The sequence below is a fragment of the Gasterosteus aculeatus genome, chromosome 5 (genome assembly GCF_964276395.1).
Source record: "Gasterosteus aculeatus chromosome 5, fGasAcu3.hap1.1, whole genome shotgun sequence".
Taxonomy (NCBI): Eukaryota; Metazoa; Chordata; class Actinopteri; order Perciformes; family Gasterosteidae; genus Gasterosteus; species Gasterosteus aculeatus.
This window is the reverse complement of record NC_135692.1, coordinates 8058097-8077992: the sequence shown is the minus strand read 5'-3', so window position 1 is coordinate 8077992 and position 19896 is coordinate 8058097. Positions and strand designations below refer to the sequence as shown.

At 41.7% G+C, this 19896-nt stretch overlaps 4 protein-coding genes across 5 annotated transcripts; 2 read left to right on the top strand and 2 right to left on the bottom strand.

The window, feature by feature from the left end:
* Positions 1-720: 720 nt before the first annotated feature.
* mrpl10 (mitochondrial ribosomal protein L10) lies at positions 721-3309 on the bottom strand. Its single transcript, XM_040177382.2, has 5 exons — positions 3197-3309; positions 2699-2868; positions 1829-1993; positions 1287-1431; positions 721-1109 (listed from the first exon to the last, which is right to left on the bottom strand). Exons 1-5 carry the CDS (start codon positions 3234-3236, stop codon positions 883-885), a joined length of 747 nt encoding a protein of 248 aa, XP_040033316.1. The 5' UTR covers positions 3237-3309; the 3' UTR covers positions 721-882.
* Positions 3310-3702: 393 nt separating this feature from the next.
* On the top strand, positions 3703-7533 carry pnpo (pyridoxamine 5'-phosphate oxidase). Its single transcript, XM_040177320.2, has 7 exons — positions 3703-4180; positions 4821-4945; positions 5026-5125; positions 5889-5942; positions 6135-6263; positions 6348-6418; positions 6940-7533. The coding sequence occupies exons 1-7, from the start codon at positions 3989-3991 to the stop codon at positions 7103-7105; spliced, it is 837 nt and encodes a 278-aa protein (XP_040033254.1). The 5' UTR covers positions 3703-3988; the 3' UTR covers positions 7106-7533.
* A 683-nt stretch (positions 7534-8216) lies between these two features.
* Positions 8217-12051, bottom strand: prr15lb (proline rich 15 like b). Its single transcript, XM_040177321.2, has 2 exons — positions 11838-12051; positions 8217-9122 (listed from the first exon to the last, which is right to left on the bottom strand). Exon 2 carries the CDS (start codon positions 9080-9082, stop codon positions 8735-8737), a length of 348 nt encoding a protein of 115 aa, XP_040033255.2. The 5' UTR covers positions 9083-9122; positions 11838-12051; the 3' UTR covers positions 8217-8734.
* Positions 12052-13804: 1753 nt separating this feature from the next.
* cdk5rap3 (CDK5 regulatory subunit associated protein 3) lies at positions 13805-19725 on the top strand. 2 transcript variants are annotated; one of them, XM_040176908.2, is made up of 14 exons: positions 13805-13956; positions 14330-14375; positions 15109-15240; positions 16059-16159; positions 16278-16326; positions 16552-16730; positions 16835-16971; positions 17089-17236; positions 17511-17618; positions 17829-17904; positions 17986-18074; positions 18872-19077; positions 19179-19350; positions 19616-19725. In XM_040176908.2, the coding sequence occupies exons 1-14, from the start codon at positions 13951-13953 to the stop codon at positions 19679-19681; spliced, it is 1515 nt and encodes a 504-aa protein (XP_040032842.2). In that variant the 5' UTR covers positions 13805-13950; the 3' UTR covers positions 19682-19725. The 2 variants fall into 2 exon arrangements, with proteins under 2 accessions (XP_040032842.2, XP_040032841.2); XM_040176907.2 differs by having other exon boundaries at positions 13806-13956; positions 17826-17904.
* Positions 19726-19896: the final 171 nt, after the last annotated feature.

Sequence of the window (19896 nt, the reverse complement as noted above, 5' to 3'; positions counted from 1 at the left end):
TTTATACGTGTGCACTTAAATGTGTGTGTTGACTACAATTATGTTGGTTTCTCATCCACTCCTGGTTACACTAAACCCTTTAACAGAAGTTTGTAAACGTCGCCAAAGGTCTGGAATGTCTATTAATTTTGTGATGGAAAAAAACAAAAAAGGGTTATTTCTTTAAATAAGTGCTATAAACCACCTTCACATCTGAATTCAAATGTATTTTTAGACACCTCAGGGGCCGAGGACTTGTGCCTCCCTCAGAAAGCCTGGCTGTAACAGAATAACTGACCCAGATTAACATGCTGTAATCTGTAGATTAACCTGTGACCACATTGGCTGGAGTGGTTTTCCATCCCGCCACTGCAGCTACTTTGGGCAAATGAAATACAAACACAAAACAATTGTATGTTCTCCCCGTGTCTGCGTGGGTTCTCTCCAGGTTCTCCGGCTTCCTCCCACAGGCCAAAGACATGCTCTGGGGATCAGGTTAATTGGTGACTCTAAATTTCCCGAAGGTGTGTGAATGTGAGTGTGAATGGTTGTGTGTCTCTGTGTAGCCCTGCGACTGGCTGGCGACCAGTCCAGGGTGGACCCAGTCTCTCGCCCAAGGTTGGCTGGGATAGACTCCAGCCCCCCCCCGCAACCCTGTGTGCAGGATAAGCAGTTTGACAATGGATGGATGGATGGAAAACAATGTCACACTGCAATTCTTGAATCCAAAGAGAATGGGAATTTTGTTTGGAAATAGTTTATTTACATAGGAAGGAATTTCTTTGGGGACACTGACTGGATGCACATTGTACGATCGTCAATTTCAAGGCTAGAGGAACTTCTCCAGTCCACATTTTAAAAGCTTCCCTGCAACTCAGTTGTGAAATTACAATAAACGATCCTCTACGTGGCCTCTTCTGCTTTGGGCGCTCCCTCCGAGCTCTGCTGTTTGATGTACTGCTGGAGGAGGGCCGACAGGTGGGCCGGGTGGCGCTGCAGCATGGCAGCTGTGTGGGAGGTGAGCATCGTCAGCCCGCTGACCAGCTCGCCCTGAATTACGGACATTGACGGCAATTTGGAGTAGCTCGCCAGTCCCCGAGCGCTCAGCAGCGTGTTGTCTACACAGGCTCCTGTTGACAGGGGAGCAGTGAAGAATGAGCTCCAGTTAAGCACAATATGTGAGGGGGGCGAATAATGACACGAGATCCAAGTGGGTTAAAACGGTTCTCATCTTTAAAAGATGATTTAGATGTAAAATGCATTTTATTCATTATTGATAATAGATATTACATTAAGAACAAACATACCAAGCAGTGTCATTTGTTGGCTGACCCTCAGAGTTGACAGCATCTCCTTCACTTTTGGCTCTTTGCTGACAAACAGAACCGTGGGACCGATGAACAGAGGAGCCATGTTGGAGAAAGGGCTGTCTTTAAGGAACGACCGAACCGCCTGGGGGCGGGGAAAAAAAAAAAAAAAAAAAAAAAAACAGGATTCAAAATTAGAATACGGTTAAAAATATCTATTAGAAAGGATTACAGGGGGTTCAAAGTTGTGCAGAATGTTGTGTTTTGGTGGTGTAAAGGTGATCACAGAGACATTATAACGTTTCATATATGCAGCAGTACAGAAAATGAGTGTTTCACAGCTTGAAAACTAAATTGTGTGAAACCAAGACAATGTGAAATGAGTTAAACATAATAGTCCCTTATTACGCCGGAGATTGTGATCCTCGGTCAAAAGAAACATGTGGCTCCGGTCAAAAAGAAATGTAACACATGTTGGATTTCATGGTTTTAAATGTCGATAACATGCTCTTATTTTTTAAGTAAAACTAGTTCAGTATTACCTGGTTGGGGAAGAACTTGACGGCGATGCCATGTTTATGGAGTCTGTTCTTTAGAATCATCATGTCTTCATAGTTACAGGCGTTGTTCTGGACCACAGCGACCATCTTTGAGTCCTGGAAAACGTCCTTCAAATTCTTCTTCAAGACCAACGTATAAGGACTGTCCTGGTGGAATAGAAGGGAGTAATGTGTGAAGTGAAGCTGCTAACTACGGGTTTGAAACAAGAAAAATGAGGGTGGTTATCACCAATGAGTTATTATTTCCAAAACCAACAAAATATATTTGTTTAACTTTGTGACTTTGGAGGATCAAAACACTTTTTTCCAGGACATTTTTTAAAATCAAAACAAGCAGAATTTCTTGCATAGATTCATTTAATCTAATGTTGGTCACATGACATCCATCTTCACACACTGTTCTGCTGCTGACTTTGTGACAGTTGGACCAGTTTAGGGTCAATAACGTTTGGGTCCAAAATGCATGTGTTATATGCTGCTCTGCTTGATACCTGCTTCATTTTACCCGCTTATTTCGATCTTCAAAAAAAGCTTCCTCTCAGGCTTCCATAACATGTCGCTGGACTTCCTCAATGTCAAACTAAGTTGATGCTTGAATGCACTGTGCACTCAGAAGGGAGTCATTTTACTGAATAAGCCTATTATCGTTATTCAATTATATTTAATGGGATTCTGGTAAACAAGCTAAGAACAGTACACGATCACAATGCTTTAAACGCACACAGGACGTTTGTTGTACTGTAAGATCACTAGTCACATTATAAAGTATTTGTCTGAAGGCTTTGGTTCACGTTGAGTGCATTGGACATGCAGCTCTCGGCCCTTGGAGGCTTACAGCGGGATGAGCGTTACCTCCTGGCCTCCTCTGCGCTGGGCTGGATAGGCTCCAGGAGGGATGACCCGTTTAGGTGGAATGTACTCCGTCACGGCCATGAGCTTCTGTTTAAGGATGTGCATCGGCCTCCTGTGGCGAGTCACCGCCTTGGAGCCGTGCCGAACCGACTGTGTCAGGGGAAGCCATCCTGGAAGACACAAAGTCTGTTGATCACCCACTAATGTTGCTGTGCTAACATTGCCTAGCTAAACGCCTCCACCCGATCTGAAACGCTGTTGAATAGGAGCTAACTGTTAGCGAACACTGCTAGCTAAACACCACCCTATCCGAAACAATGTTAATTAGAAGCTTGCTAATATGAGCTAGCTAACGTAAACACATCTGGCCTATCGCATATGCTGTTTAATAGAAGCTAGCTAACACTGCAAGCTGTAGATTGTGTCAGAAGAAACAAAGTACTAAGTCGGTACAGACAGTTGTCTAAAGCTAGAAATGCGTTAATTACTTCACATTACCCTGTTTCGGTAGAAATTTTACAAACAAGGTCGCCGCCATCTTTAACAGGAAACCGGTAATCGGGAAGTGACGAATGAACGAATGCTGCGTTCGTGTTTTATCGGATGAACGAATTGAACGATACAGCAATTATATCATGATCATCATTTTTATTTTACTCTTAAATACCATCCTTTTGTAGATGTTTGATGGGAGAGCGCATTTTGATGATTATTTTCTACAATAATCCATTGATTGTTATTGTTTTTAATAATGAAAACAGTCAGCAATGCTGAGATGAATTAGCATTTCCACTATCAAAGTAGTTTATTTATTTACTGATTATGTTATGTCATAGCATTATTTATTTATTTACATGCATACAAACATTTTGGATTACCAGATAATTCTAATAAATATTTCATTTATAAGAATTACGTATTTCTCTTCCTAGATAAGATGAGTAGAAGCATTACGTACACTTCAGAAGAAAATACTCAAGTCAAGCACAAGTGCCTGCAATTGTTGTAATATGTCCGTGGATACAATAAGCTGTCTGAGTTTAACGTTTCCCCCACTCGGATGGTCTTATTAACACAGAGGACATGAATGCAGCATGATGCGTCGACGTGCAGCTTTAATCGTCATATCCTCATTTCTTTGACTTTGGGTTTGATTCATATCCCCTGATCCAACAATCAACCTTATATATATATATTAAGTAAAGGCCTTCGTGTTAAAATGCGAGAATTTAAATCACGTCCCCTCAAAAGGTTACAAAACGTTTTGCGTAATGTTTTACGTAACGGAGGATGCGTGGTGACGTCAGCGACAGTTTGACAAGCATGAGGCGCACACTCGGTTTACTGGGGCTGATCAGAGTATTTGGAAGAAATCCGTCGTCTCGTGCGTCGTTTGCGTTGAATTTCTGCAGGAAATCGTCGAGTGAGCGACCGACCATGGACCTGAGTGACATGAGGAAGAAATACAAGGGAGACGAGGAGGTGGGTGCCTGTGCAGCAGCGATATATACATATAAACCTGTCTGTGTTGCTGCAAGGTTACGATGATACAAAGCCAATGTTAGGTGTACACATACTGCATAATGTTCAAGTCGTTATTCTAATGCTAAATACACTATGTGAAGCAGAAGGTGTCTCTGTTTTCATGTTTCAGACTTTGACTTTTGACCTGTACAATATATTCTACAAAAAACTAAATGAGGCACTGACGCTCAAACTGGTCATTCAAAGCCTGCATGAGGTTTAGGAATATTATGTCTGCTTCCAGTGGTACTAATAGCACTCAGAGAAAATACCCCACTGCAAGTGTAAGTTCATCATGTTTGTAGCCTTTCTCTCAAAAAACAATAGCCCAACATCAGCTTTGTGATGATGTATTTTCCAGCTGATCGAAGAGGGTTTTTAAAGTCCATTTTTCTTAAGAAATAGGAGGATTTCATCAACACCTAAAAGAAACATGACTGAACACATTCAGTTCATCACCAACAAGAGTTACTAAAAGTGTCTGACAACAAAAAGTATCTCTGAGATGTAATGAAGTAAAAACTATAATCGCATGAAATGTAAAGTACCTTTGTGTGTGCACTGCCTGCTGCTCAGTGATTGATTAATTGGTCCACAGTGCTTTGAGGAGAGCCAGCTCGTGTCTCTGGACCCGATCAAGCAGTTTGCCGACTGGTTCGATCAAGCCACAAAGTGCCCCGAAATCGGGGAGGCCAACGCCATGTGCATCGCCACGGCAACCAAGTACGTAACACCACTCTCTCGAAAAATGCCAAATGAATTCCTGGTCCTCTGTTGATGACGACTTCGCTCTGTCTGCGCAGAGACGGGCGCCCGTCTGCTCGCATGGTCCTCCTCAAAGGTTACAGCCACGAGGGGTTCCGCTTCTTCACCAACTACGAGAGCAGAAAGGGCTCCGAGCTGGTGGGTGTCTCTGTCTCTATGTCTCACTCTCTGTCTCACTCTCTCTGTAAGACCCTCTCTCTCTCTCTCTCTCTCTTTAAAAAGGGTCTTGTTTAAAACTTTGTTTGAAACAAACAAGCACATCACCTGTCACCTTGAGCTCATTGGAAACTTCCTTTTTTATTTTGTAATTTAATAAAGAAGAAACAGTGGATTAACTTGTTGCACAACTTCAATCAGCAGTTGAAACAAATACTGAACAGTAACATAACCAAGAATTCATACATTTTAGAATTGCATGAACTTTATTTTGTGCATGAGAATCAACATTTTTGACACACAGAAATTAAGTACTTTATTCATCCTCAAAGAAAAATGTTGATGTTTTATACCACTAACTGTTGACTTAAATATTTTACCATGCAATGATTTCACTGTGTGTTTTTGTACTTCTTTAAATATTTAAGTATTTCTCAAAAAAATGCTTCATTTTAGATTACTATTTAGATTAGTATCATATCATTAAAATCATTTTAGATTACCATTTTGGAAATTACTAATAAGCAAAATAATAGGAAGATGAATCAATCAAATGGCTGATCTATTGGTGTCCCCTTTCTGAACATATCTTATTTAGTAGTTTTTCTTTTTCATTGCCTTTTCTATTTTCACCTCATTTTACAGATGTATTTAATCAGTTATTGACAATGGAATTGCCTCATGTGTTTTAACTTATTATTTTGTGGTTTCTCTTTATTCCTTTTGGCCTGATCTTTGTCCACAGGAGAGCAATCCGTATGCGTGTCTGGTCTTCTACTGGGAACCCCTCAACAGACAGGTCGGCATCTTTCGCTCAAATAATACATTTTGCACACAGCATATGCTCATTAAATCAAGAATCAGGAACATTTATTACCAAAACATGTCAGACATACAAGGAATTTGACGTGCCAGTTTATGCATAACATCAGACAGTAAGACAATGGACAACAAGACCGATTAGACAACAAATCACATCTCTGATGTGCAGGTTCGCATCGAGGGCACCGTGGAGAGAATCCCCTTCCAGAGCTCCTGTGACTACTTCCACTCCCGGCCAAAGAGCAGCCAGATCGGCGCCGTCGTGAGCCGACAAAGCACTCCGGTCCCCGACAGAGACGTAAGCGCCCCAAACCGCCCGACGGCGAGGAGGCGGATGCATGAACGTACGAGTCGAAACTGTCACGCCGTTGTTTCTTTTTAGTATCTGCGGCAGAAGAATGCGGAACTGGAGGAGAAGTACAAAGACACAGATGTGCCAATGCCGGACTACTGGTACGCATTGCTCCGATCCCTTTACATTGAATCAAGCTACAGTCTTAAGATTGAAAGGCGGTGGTCCATTTTTTCTTGCAGCATTAAAGGAGTTATATTAAAAACAATTTTAGCTTTTAGCGTATCTTACCACGAAGACCGGCTTTGTCCAATTTACCTGCTCCATCATAGGTTACTAAATATCTCATCTTTTTTGTTAACCAAACTGAATCCAAAGTGTAAAAACAGTCTTACTTTGTGTGGCTCATATTTAATAAATGTATGTCATGCTATATTGAAAGTTGAAACTAAAGATTCTTACCATTAACTCATGTTTACAATCAAGAGAGAAGTTGAAATTTCCTCATAGACTTCTATCGGACCAGAGGAGTCGCCCCTGGTGGTCATAGGAGAGAATGCAGCTTTAATAAATAAAGCAAAAAAATACTGGTTTTGTTCAAATTTGATGAGATTGAGGCACAAATCTCATCAAATTCTCTCTCAAAAAAAAGTAATTTTTGCAAATACATGTATCCTAACAGGGGCGGCTACATGGTCAAGCCTTCCGTGATGGAGTTCTGGCAGGGTCAGACCAACCGCCTCCACGACCGCATCGTCTTCAGCCGGCCGAGGGACGGCGCGTCTGAGCCGGGGGAGCTCCAGCACGCCGCGGAGGGCGGCTGGGTGTACCAGCGTCTCTCCCCGTGAGGGGAAACCCGCAACGGGAACAAGAGGAAAAAGGAGAAGAAGTGTCTATTAGAAAAGCTGCTGCTGTGTGTCGGATTTATCCATCACGTCGTCGTCGTTTTTTTTGTTTTTTTCCTCAACGACAATATTTTGGCGGTTGCCACGGTGACACAGGCGTGACACAACCACACGGCAAGCAAGGAGACGCCACGCGGTTTACAGCAAGAGAGCAAACTCCACCTGTCCCTCTTTTTTTATTGATGATCGTCAATGACGCACATCTCTTTGCTGACTGATGCGACTTCCGTCCATTTTGTGTGTTGAAGTAATTGGCAACGCTTCGATTGCATTGCTGATGGTTAGAATTGTGCGCGTGTGTCTTGTGTTGTTCAAGAATGTTTGCTTTTGAAAAATGGAATAGAGGCAGTAATAAATTCATTTGAAACTGAGGAGTAAGTGTGTGTTTGGCCAGCAGATGTCAGCAGCAGCGCACGTGCAAAAAAAAATCAACAAAACAGAAAAGCCTAAAGATGAGATACGAATGAGTCAACAGTGGCCAAAAAAAGAATACTTCTAATAAATTGCACTGAAAATTCTACTTGAAATGTTGACAATTTGTGAAATTATCTTAACCTCTTGGCACGCAAAGCAATGTCGTCATGTCTTTCTGTCAAATTCTTTATATCTGATTTATATCCTACATTTCATTGTCATTCAAATATAACCATTAGCCCATCAACAGAAACCCATATTTGGTCATTTCTGCCTGTTTCAACTTAACTTTTTGACAAATTAGTCATCAACATAGTTAAGTGGACACTTGCACTGCAGTGTTTAAAATGTTTTGAATTCATTTAAATATAATTTAAGAGCAGGACACAATGGTAAACAACCCGATCAAAAACTACACGTTATCTCTTTGGCCTTTGATTCGTTTTTTGAGGACATGACCCACAATCAAGAAGCGCATTTATCTTTGTTGGCCTGAGTCATTGAGTCAACTGATGCCAGAATACAAGATGCAGCAGCAGCGCGCTGCGTATCAAATGTCATATCAGGTGTCTGCTCGCCGTCACCATGGCAACAGAAGCGGCACATGTCACCGACCTGAAAACAAGATGAACACGCAGAGTCGCCTGCATCATTGATTTAATCAAATGGTTGAGACCTATTCGTACACAAATGTACTCTTTATATCAACTTATTGTCACATTTATTAAAAACTAAATACATTTTTTGTAAATTTAGGATTTTATAAACATTATTATTTACCATATACATGGAGAACCACAATATTTCAGACATCAGAATCAAGTCTCTATTTACTTTGGTCGTAGAAACGTAATAAAAATGGACATCTTGTGTACTGATTGTGTGAGACAAAAACAAAGAGGCTTGAAATCGAAAGAAATCCGCATCCTCCATAAAAAATAAAACGTGAATTTACAATAACGCTTCTGCTCCTCGCGTCAGTTTATGCAGATAAATAAACAGCACCAGTCTGCGTGTTTAGGCGCGTATCCATTGGTTACACTATCTGCCTTTGTGTGGCTCCTGGTAACAACTGTTTGTCCACCTTGCACATGAAGCCCCGCATGGTTGTGCTTGTGTGTGTGTGTTTCTATCCCTCGCCGAGTTTCGCTGACACCGCTATTTGTCACTCTTCTTCTGGTGGTTCTCGTCACTGAGGTGGTGCTCGGCGAACAGGTCCGGCTTCTCCACCAGCGTCGCGCGGACCTTCTTCTTCTCCTTGAAGCGTCCGGAGTTGGACACTTTGACGTGGCGGCCCTTGGTGGCGGATTTATCCACAATCTTCTCCAGCCTGGCGCTGAACTGGCTGTCCATGCGGTCCATGCGGTCCGGGGGGGGGTCGCCGCTGGAGGGGTGCTCCTTGTGCGCGGTGTTGCTGCCGGACTCCGCGGGGATCTCGTACAGGACTTTGGGTTCGGACTTCTTCTTGCGGGAGAAGGTCAGCTTCCACCAACTTGAGTCGGCCATGGTGCCGACGGAGGAGACAGACAGTGGGGGGGGGACAGACCTGGAGGACACAGAGCAAATACTGAGATAACGTCATCAATTCATTGATGGATTACTGAACGGGCCGAGCGTCAACACACACACACACACACACACACACACACACACACACACACACACACACACACACACACACTAACCAACCTGAAAAAGAGTCAAAATTACCAAATGAACTAAGCTACAATGAGACACAAAGCAACGGCTGTGGGAAGTTGCAAAACAACTGTAAAGAAACAACCACAAAACAACTACAAGGAGATGCAAAACAATCACAAAGGACACAAGGAAACCATGAGGAGACAGAGAGTCTAACTAGTTTGTGAGTCTTGCTCCGTGTCGGAGGCCCATTGCCACAGAATCCACACATGGATACGTGGAATACTCTCAAATCCTTTCTCCTTAAAACATATCGGAACAATAAGATATACGCTGAAAAAATAACATTGTATTCTTCAATAGGCTTGTAGATTAAGTCACTTTGGATAAAAGCGTCAGCTAAATGACATGTAATGCAATGTAATGTAATGTAAGATGATGTCCGCTGTAGAATTTAAACAACCTGAGGAGTAAACAGATGAGTTCTGGAAAGTTTCACAGAATAATTCTGGAATATCACTATCATTATTTTTAGCAGATTTATACGGATATTTCAGAAATGTGTCAACATGAAATCCCGATAATTGACCCGCAGGCTACACACTCACAAGTACACACCTGGGCATCTTTCCCTCAGCAGGTGTAACATAAAGGGGGTGAGAGAAACTCGACGCTCTGCCCTCAGCGGATAAATTAATAATCATGTGAAGAGTATCAGCTCTCTTCTCTAACCTCTGGATTATTCATAACATTTCAGCCAAAGCAAATAAAATTCATGGAGGAGGCACATTTACACTTTTGTTACTTCGCTGTTATACTCTCGATCTCCTGGCAACTTGATTGTTACAACAAAAAAATTCACACACACAGATCTTCACTCAAGGTTTACTGATTTTACGGATGCAATATTAATTTCTATAATAAATGATGATAAAATCATATTTGAAAGCATCCACAGTTTTGTGCCATACTATCGTGGTTGTTGCAACGTTTAAATCGTACCACCGTCTCCTTTGAGCATCATATTATTGTATTAGGTTGAATTGCACCCTGACCTGAACTTGTATCGTGTTCCAACAGCAAATTAAACTTAACAGGTTTGCCACAAAAATGTAGTTTATATGCCTTAATTTTAAGATTTCCACAAATAGCCACAATTCGTACTTCCTTGACGGGCCGACGGGGAGCAAAGCGCCGCACTAACCCTCCCGCGGTGTGGTCATTTCATCCTGCAGCACGCATGCAAATACACAGTCCCCTCGCAGAAACACGCCTCCTCTTATCTGGACCTCGTGATGTTTGGCACCTGGCACCAACCAGCAGTACCAAGGTTCAGGCAAGATAGCAAACAACTAAATTAACGTTGTTGTGACCATAAAACGTTACTGGGGAACGTGTGATTACACCTGAGCTCTTGTGCTTTATTATTCTGGAGCTAATTGGCCCTGTGGTGCTTAATTACACTCATTCCATTGACACTCAGGTAACAGTGCAGGTTCATTCCTTTTTCTTTTCCTGACAAATTTTGCGGAAATCAATGTGTTTGTTTTTGAAGAAAAAGACAGGTTCCTCTGGTATTTACATAGTATTGTTGACTTTACATAAAGCAGCTTCTGTAGAACAAAGTAGGCCTCGAGCAGCACTGCACTCTCTTTTGTTCAGAGATAAAAAGAAATAAAAAAAAAAATATGCGCACGAATTTCCTTCAGCATGTTTGACTAAGATGTGACCTTTGAGACAAAAAGCCCTGTTGACACAAAGGAGGCCCTTTTAATAGGTTACCATGTTTTCTGTTCTGTGTGGGCGAGCCGCCCGGGCAAAGCCTCAGACATCACAGCCGGAAGGGAGCGTGCGTTTCGGAAATCACTAACCAGCCGCAGAGCCTTTCTGAAAGGCACAATGTCCGAGCTGGAGAGGAGGCTCCAAGGGCACCGAGGACGCCGCCAGCGCCGCCATAATTGAGCCGCGGCTTCATTAGACTCTCAGGTTTCCTCCCGCGTGCCGGCGTCCCCGTTGACCCGTAACAGCAGAGTTAAATGAGTCGGTGAAGAGGGAGGGAGGGGGGGGGGCTTCTCTGGTGTTTATAATAATGCAAATATGACTTTTTATCACTTTAGGCCTTTGAAGTCAAAGAAAGCGGAGGGCCGACTTTTCCTGAGAACTTCACACTAGCAGTTATGTCAACAACCCTGATAAGACTGCAATGTGCAGAAATGTTATTAAATGTATGACTATTTATGATATTCTCATGGCCAACAGTGTCACCGCCGCAAACATCACACAAACAATGACAGCGTATTGTTTCATATGATTTCATTTTTTAACTTGTTACTTCCTACTTATTGATATGACATGTCTTTTACCTACAAACTCAACAATATTTGATTAATTGTAGCATTAGAGGAGGAAAAGCCATAAACTGTCACATCTGCGAATCTGGAGCCATCAAACCTTTGGCTGTGCTTTTTAAGACTTTGCCCCACAAAGATACTAAATAAACTAGAAGGTTGTTAACAAACTAAACCAATTTAATTCGGATCCATTATGAAGCGAAGGTGAATTTTGTTGTTGAAAACCAAGAAGAATAAAAAATAAAATGCTTTGAAATGTGTCTGCTTACCCTGTGGATGACGAGCAGGAGGAAGGAGATTCTCTCAGACTCAAAGTTGTCCCGCCATGCTTGCAAATCTTCACCTCTGCTCTGTTTTTATCTGACTTTTCTTCTGCTCCTCAGGTGATCATGCACAGGTGCAGCATCTCTTTCCGTCGTTCACCTCGGTACTCTCCCCTCTATAGCACACACCCTCCTCAAACACACACACACACCCTCACTGAAGCCTGCTCTGGCTAAGTGCATGAGCGAGTAAATGTTGCAACCACGTGATTTAGTGAGGCCTCCCAGTCCACATCAAAGATTACTGACAGCGGGGGTAATGTGAACTAGAGCTGAGCGGCTCTCAAACTGCAAATAAACTCCTGTTATCAGTCACGCTCTTGTCTTAATGTGGAATTTGGACGCAGATTAAAGTCATCTTTGTGTTTGAGTCTTTTCCTTTTCTTTTTAAAGTAATTGCTTTAAGCTGCAGAGAGAAATAGATGAGAGGGCTCTAAAAAAAATAAAGGCCCCTGATGTTTTGCATGGCCTGCATGGAATCACTGTCAATGAATGGACACTTACTTTGCAAGTTTGGTTTCCATTCAAATGACCTGGAATGAATTCTTAGAAGCAGGGCTGCAGCTGCATGTGCCGGGTTTCAACTAGTTGCCAAATAGTTACTTTTCTTTTTATGTTTTTAATGGTGGTGCATAGGATACGATTTGTGTCTGGCCAAGACAAGAATGGGGAAAAATTCACTTCAACCACTTTAAAGGCGGCAAGCAGCCTGCTGGTGTGTAGCGTGTTACCCAATTGCTCCGGTAGAATCAATCAATATATTCTAAAAAAAAGTATATAATTATGTTAGAAAAATTCTCACTCGACACCAGTGTAAAATCATCAAAACAGGATATTTAATGTTTGCAAACAGGAGACAGAGCTGACACACATACAAGTTATCCACCAAGCTGACTCGAAGGTCTTCTTTTCCAGCCGCCCACATATATACTGGGATAAGGTGATAAACAGGAAGGTTTTGCGCACGCACAATGATCTCATTGTACAAGGACCGGCATATTCTTTATCCTTTATCCTGAGACATACATCTGATCACGAGACACTGAGGGGCCTTCTGGACACTGGACACACACGTCACACAGATTTCATATCCTGAGCGGTCATCTTATCTCAGCTGACATGTCATACACCCAACTTATTATACAAACGATACAGACATAGCCTTGTTTTGTCTAAACCCCCCCTTCTTGACATGACATTATTCGCGGTTTTTCTAACAATATATACTTTCTTTATTAACAGGAGTTACTTTTCAGCAGAAGTGGAAAATAAGTAAACACAGACACAATTCTTAGGTATTTCTATGTTATGATACGTTCACTCACCAACGTCTATTTGTAACACTTGATTCTTTTTCGACAATACAAAACATGAATCAACAAAGTTGTATTTTTTTGTTTGAGCAACTCCGCAAACATATACATATCAAAATTAAATTGGTTTACGCTTCGTAAACTGCATCATTGAAGTGATGAGCGGTAAATACATCAATAATAAATAAAAGAAAAATAATTCGAAAATGGGACATTCTGCATAATAATACTTTTGATTATATTACTTTTAAAGCAAATATTGAATGCAGAAATTGTACTTGTAAAAATTGTAATGTAAAAATATATTATTAGTATTTCCATATCAGTACCTTCTAAACTGCTTGTCATATTAAGATTTTCAATATAGGACTTTTACAGGATATGGTTTTGTTGTATCCGTATTTTTACTTTATTGAAGGATGTGAGTATCTCTTCCTGAATGAATAAATAATGCGTTGCCTTTAAAATGACCTAAAGGACGACAGCGTCCTCTATCGACGGGCTGTACCGCTGCAACGAAAAAGGATGTAAAACAACCAATCAGAGGCCAGCATCAGCATGGTGTCACATGATTGGTCAGAGCTGTGGAAAATCTAACGTCCCCGTTTTCTATTGGCTCTCCTTCTCCTAACGTGTCAGTGGAGTCCGGATGGTGACAACAACCCTGGATAAAAACCTGCTAAATAATAAAAAAATGAAGCCGTAACATCCCAGAAAAGATTTCGTTTTGAAAAAGTGGAGAAACAATGGAGGTGAGATAAAATAACGTCTCTCTAAAGCGGGTTTTTAAGAACCTGCCAGCTAACGTTAGCTAGTTGTCACACAGTCAAAGTCCAGCTAACAGAAAAATGAACATTTCTCAAAGCGTCATAGAGAAAACAGTTCTTTTCAACAATAGTCCTTTTCCGTGAAGCCGCTTTACGTTACAGAAGTGCAATAGTTTCTCCCCTTGCCAGAAATATGTACACGTTGACATTTGTGTTGTTGTTTTGATGAAATTGCACTTTCTTGTTCTTCTGGGTTTGTATCTGTGTGGTTGAAATGCACTTATTGTAAGTCGCTTTGGATAAAAGCGTCAGCTGAATGACGTGTAATGTAATGTGTTGAATGTTCTCACTTCACCAGAATATTCAAAGCCTTCCAATCGACATACAGACCGGCAAGCTCTTAGGTAAGACGAGTATAAAACACACTTACAACACGTGCAAAAGTTATTATTATCACCAGGAAGTTCTTGACTCAAAAGTAGTGATTGTACTGCAAAGTATTCCCTCTCAGCGTGTCACCATTACTATTCCTGCTGCATCCATTTGTGTGTTTCAGTGCAACTCCTTTATATCCAGTTGACTACTTTAATCAACTTCATATTCTATAAGATCAGCATGTTTGCTGCATCGCTGTTTTGTGAGAAACGATTTTCTTAAAAGAACCAACACTGTTGTGAATAATGTTTTTGCCCAGCAAATGCAAGATGCTTTTAAACATTTTAAGTAGAGGGGTTTTTCAACAAAAAGAGAAAACACCGGATCCTTAATTTTATCAAACATTCATTATGACATCTGGTAATACGTGGTATTAAGAGGGTGAAAAAATGTCATTGGAAAAGAAGAAACTAAAGCGGTCAGACAAATGTTGAGTAAGTACAACATGTACCTCTGAAATTGAGCGGAGTGAAAAGTACAATATGTACCTCTGAAATGTAGCGCTAAAAGTACACCATGTACCTCTGAAATGTAGAGTGAAAAGTACACGGTGTACCTCTGAGATAAGTAAAAGAGGAAGATATACTTGTACTTGCGAATATGTACTTTCTAGCTCTGCTATAACATAAAGGTATTCCATCCACAGATGAATGAAATTATGTTAATCCCACAGATATATGACTTTAATCATTGCGTCCACAGACTGGCTGCTGGATCGGCGTCACTGTAATCTCAAATGGCAGACTGCAGTGAAAGAAATCAGGGAGAAGATCAATGCTGCCATCCAGGACATGCCAGAGAACGAAGAGATCAAGCACCTTCTCTCCGGCTCCTGTAGGTCCATTTTATACTTTATATGTGTAATGTATTTATCTCCACATTTTGCCATTGGCCTATTATTATTACATTCATGTCGCCGAATAAGCAGCCATTTCCTATTAGAAAATATGTACTACATAAAGTAAATTATGACACTTACACTTCCGACAAAAGTTCCATATGGCTCTCAAGATGGTAGCAGCTAACAGATGGCTAAAAGCTAGCAGTGCAAACAGTGTTTACCTGACTTGTCTGTAAGCACCGTACCTGAGCACTGCGGACCGGCGGCGGTTAGCGGGGATCGCTCACCTGCACCAAAGAGCTCGCATTGGTCAGCTTGGCTTTGTCATCAAAGCGCACTGAAGTTCTGATAACACACAGGGGGGAGTGTGTGAAAGCGGTGTAAAGTTGTATTTGCTCCTGGCCTCACAGAAGTATCACTAGACAAGAAATGTATATTCAGTTTTTAGCCATGACTTATTTTATTCATATTAATGCTCTCTGTCTGCCGTTTACTCAAATTTATTTTGAAGAAACTAAATGGAAACCAAAATTTATTTGATGATACTTGAGATACACTTAAATCCGTAAGTGATTTTCTATTAAGTAAATTATGGCTTGTGGAAGAAGTTCCTATTTTTCAAGATGGCATTTGCTGCATCCTAAAAATTTACAAGCACACATTTATTTTGTAGCTTCAGCCCTCAGCTGTTTTAGTTTAGTGTGCATTATTATGTAATGTAGCACAACTTTCAGTTGTTAATCCGTCCGCCTGCTCCGTATCCTTTGGATGAACGCTTATGAATTTTCTTTGTTTTGTTTTTTATTGAAAGACATTCACTACTTCCACTGCTTGAGGATAGTGGAGATACTGAAGGGGACCGAGGCGTCCTCCAAGAACATCTTCGGGAGGTATTCATCTCAGAGGATGAAGGTGAGCAGATGAGTTTCTCAGTTTCTATTTCTTCGTGTGACATTCCTTTGCTCTAAAACTGTCCTAAACAATATATTTGATTATTGATTCTATTTGATTTCTGTTTTTGTTGTCACAGGACTGGCAAGAGATTATTTCCCTTTATGAGACTGATAATATCTATTTGGGTGAGTGTCTCTTTGTAATTAGTCATATAATGACAACATCTGTACACACCATTCAAACCGCCTGGGTTTTATTGGCTAACGAGCTGATATGCTACCTGCTAACCATGACGTTTTTTGCAGTTGTTGCTGCTCTTCTGGTTATTTCAGCATCTTTATCATAGGACATAAGAGAAGAGCACAAATAGAAAAATAAATAATTGCATGAACAATGTCTGTGTGTCCCAGCGGAGGCGGCCAGCTTGCTGAGTCGCAACGTGAGCTACGAAGGCCCGGCGCTGAGGAAGCAGCTGGCCAAAGCCCAGCAGCTGCAGCAGGAGCTGTGCAGGCGGGAGGTGGAGTGCCAGACCTCCGCCGCAGACCTGAGGGAGCGCTACTACGCAGCCTGCAAACAGTACGGCATCACGGTAAACACAAGATTATCGGAAACTGGACTGCGCTGCACCTCGGCGTTCTTCCCGCCTTCGCTCGATGGTTGTTTTTCTTTACATTTCTCCCCCAACTCTGGCAGGGAGAAAACGTGGCCCGCGAGCTGCAGGCTCTGGTCAAAGACCTGCCGGCGGTTCTGGAGGAGGTCGGGAAAGACGCAGAAAAGTTAGAGCAGCAAATACAACTTTACACCGCTTTCACACACTTTGTGTGCGATTGGTAAGCATTAAAAATACAGTCCTGTGTATTATGATAAATAATAAATGAATAGGCCCTGGTGATGAACGTAGTCGTCTTAGAACATGTTGGCTTTGTGTTGCTCGCGGTCGTCTGTAGGTCCGAGCCGGTTCTGCCGATGCTGGCGTTTGCCCAGAAAAAAGGAAACCCCACGTTCTTCGAGTGGCGAACGGGGAAAACGCCCACGGTCGTTGAGAGGCCGGTGGTGGTGGAGGAAGCGCCTCCTGATGCACTCGCAGAGGATTCGGTTGGTTTTACTGTTTTCATATAAAAGTTATCATAGTATCACAGGCCGTATAATATTAACGTTGTCTTTTTTCCAAAAATGATAAATTCTTCTTACTTCTTCAATTCATCTTGTTTTGTTATTCTTTTCAAACACGTTATCACAGTAAAAAATCTAGTTTAAGATTCCCTCTCATGTGCTGCTTTGAATTAGTAACAAATACCAGAATAGGCCAAATAAATACACTAACTTTCAATCTGCCGGCTTACAGTATTTGTTATGTATCCTGGTTTAGATTGACTGGGGAAACTTTGGTGCCAGTGCAGCTGCTCCCGGTGTTAATGCTGCCATCACAGTTGAGGATGGAATAGACTGGGGCATCAGTCTGGAGCCGAGCTTTGATGTGAGACACCTTTACGCATCTGGAGTTGTTTTTAATATTCACCTTATAACTTATCATGTGTAGATATTTAGATGAATTAAGTATCCACAGAAATAATATATTCAATACTTGGTCGGATCTCTTGTAGAGAATATATATGTTGATACCTACTTTAATTATAATTGTGGAACTCAAGCTCTAATATACGACTGCGTGTGCCCCCCTCAGCAGGACTCCGGTGCCATCGACTGGGGCGACAGCGAAGCAGCTCCCATAGACATTGAAATTGTGGACGCAGGCTCAGACTGTAACTCATGCTCATGCTTATCACAAGCTCAGCTTTTGCCATTTTTCTGTTTGCTAAAGCCGCGGGTGTGTCTTCTTCCAGGTCCAGAGGGTGTGGCGAGAGGAGACGATGCTTTATCTGTACTGGAGAACCCTCAGTCACGCAACCAGTTCATTGACGAACTAATGGAGGTAAGCTGGTCATCTAGTGTCGATTACTTCTTGATCTTTTTTGGGATCCTAGTCCAAAAACAGGCTTTTAGATGATGACATGACATTTAGACAGATACGTCCCTCTGGAGTTGACCAAACGCAGCAAAGGGAGCAGATGTTGGGCTGAAATAAGACAAAACAAATAATAATTGAATGATTGAATGTGCAAATAAGCAACCCAGCACCAGCAGACTGGACTACTACCCCCCAAGTTGTAAAGCATGGATAAGCAATGAACTATATACAAAACAATCCCCCTTATCTAACTCTTTATGTGAGCGGTTATGAATTGTGAGGCCAACGCTGAAGTCTCTCAAAGCTGCTTTGTGTTCAATGTCCACCAGTCAAATTATTTTCCACTTAAGAGTCAAATAGACCATAAAGCAGGGGATGCTTTAGAGCGGGGCTACATGCTGATTGACAGTTTGCTACCGCCAGCAGAGCCGTATACAACATTTCTACCATGACCTCACTTCTTTGCAGCTCAAATAGGGTCACTTGCATTAAAGAAACAAAAAATAAGCAACATGGCGATGTCCACAAACAAATGGGTAACTCAACCCACTTTTATTCACAGTCTATGTGCAAGCTTCTGTAGCCTTTCAACATATTTACATGTTCAACTTCAAAACCAACTCATATTTATATTTATGACAAACATGAGTTGAAGAGTCCCAGTATTTGTTTTTAACTCGCTGGGTTCTGGGAGTACTATTTCTGTACAGTATTCATTACAGATCAGTCAGATTTACCCGAGGCTTCTTGTGTTTGTTCAGCTGGAGACGTTCTTAACGCAGCGCGTGATTGAGATGGGAGAGGACGGAGACGTGGTGGCGATGAGCCAGTTCCAGATGGCCCCCTCCATCATCCAACGCCAAACCCGCCAGCATGTGCAGGAGATGCTGTCCCAGGTGCTGGACCTCCTGGGTCGCCTCACCTCCCTCCGAATGCAGCACCTGTTCACCATCCAGGCGTCGCCGGGGTAACTTTGCCACGCCTCACCCCCGTCTTCGTGGCTTTCGGTCAGCGCTGGATCTGCATTGACTCATGGTTGTGTTTTGCGTGTGACTGCGTGTTGTGCAGGTATGTTGAACGCGTGTCAGAATTGCTGAGGCAGAAGCTGAAGCAGGCAGACATTCTGGTGCTGAAAGGTGCCACGATGGTCGAGAAAAGACAGGAAGCCCTGAAGGAGCAGTCCAGACTGGAGCCTCGTGTCGACCTGCTGGCGGGACGCACCAGGGAACTCCAGAAAATGGTAGTGGGTTAACATGTGACTTTATTTACGTTCACTAGGCTGGCAGTTCTCCAATTTCCTAGAAAGAGAAGGAGAGAGAATTGTGCTTTTGATATTCTCTTACAGTAAACATTTGTCATAAAATTGTTATGTATATGTTGGTATACAGTGAGGATTATTTTCAAAGAATACATATTGCACAGAGGGCTGGTAATAATATACATCTGAGTAATTGGCATGTATTATTTGGATTATTTCCAGTAATTCTGATTGTTTGTTTTTGCAGATTGAAGCCGACATTTCAAAGCGATACCACAAAAGGCCGGTCAACCTAATGGGGGTTAATATATAATGAACAATCCCAGATGTCAAAATAAAAGTGGTATTTATGTTCAAGTCTTGTGTTTTCTTAACATTTACTAGGTTTAAATTGGGTGAAATAAATGATTTTGTTTAAATGTTGCTTTATCCAGTTGTGATAAATGTATCCACCCACTATATATGTATATATTTACACTTTGTTAAACCTGTTTTTAGTGAATAGATATTTTTATTATATTTAAATCT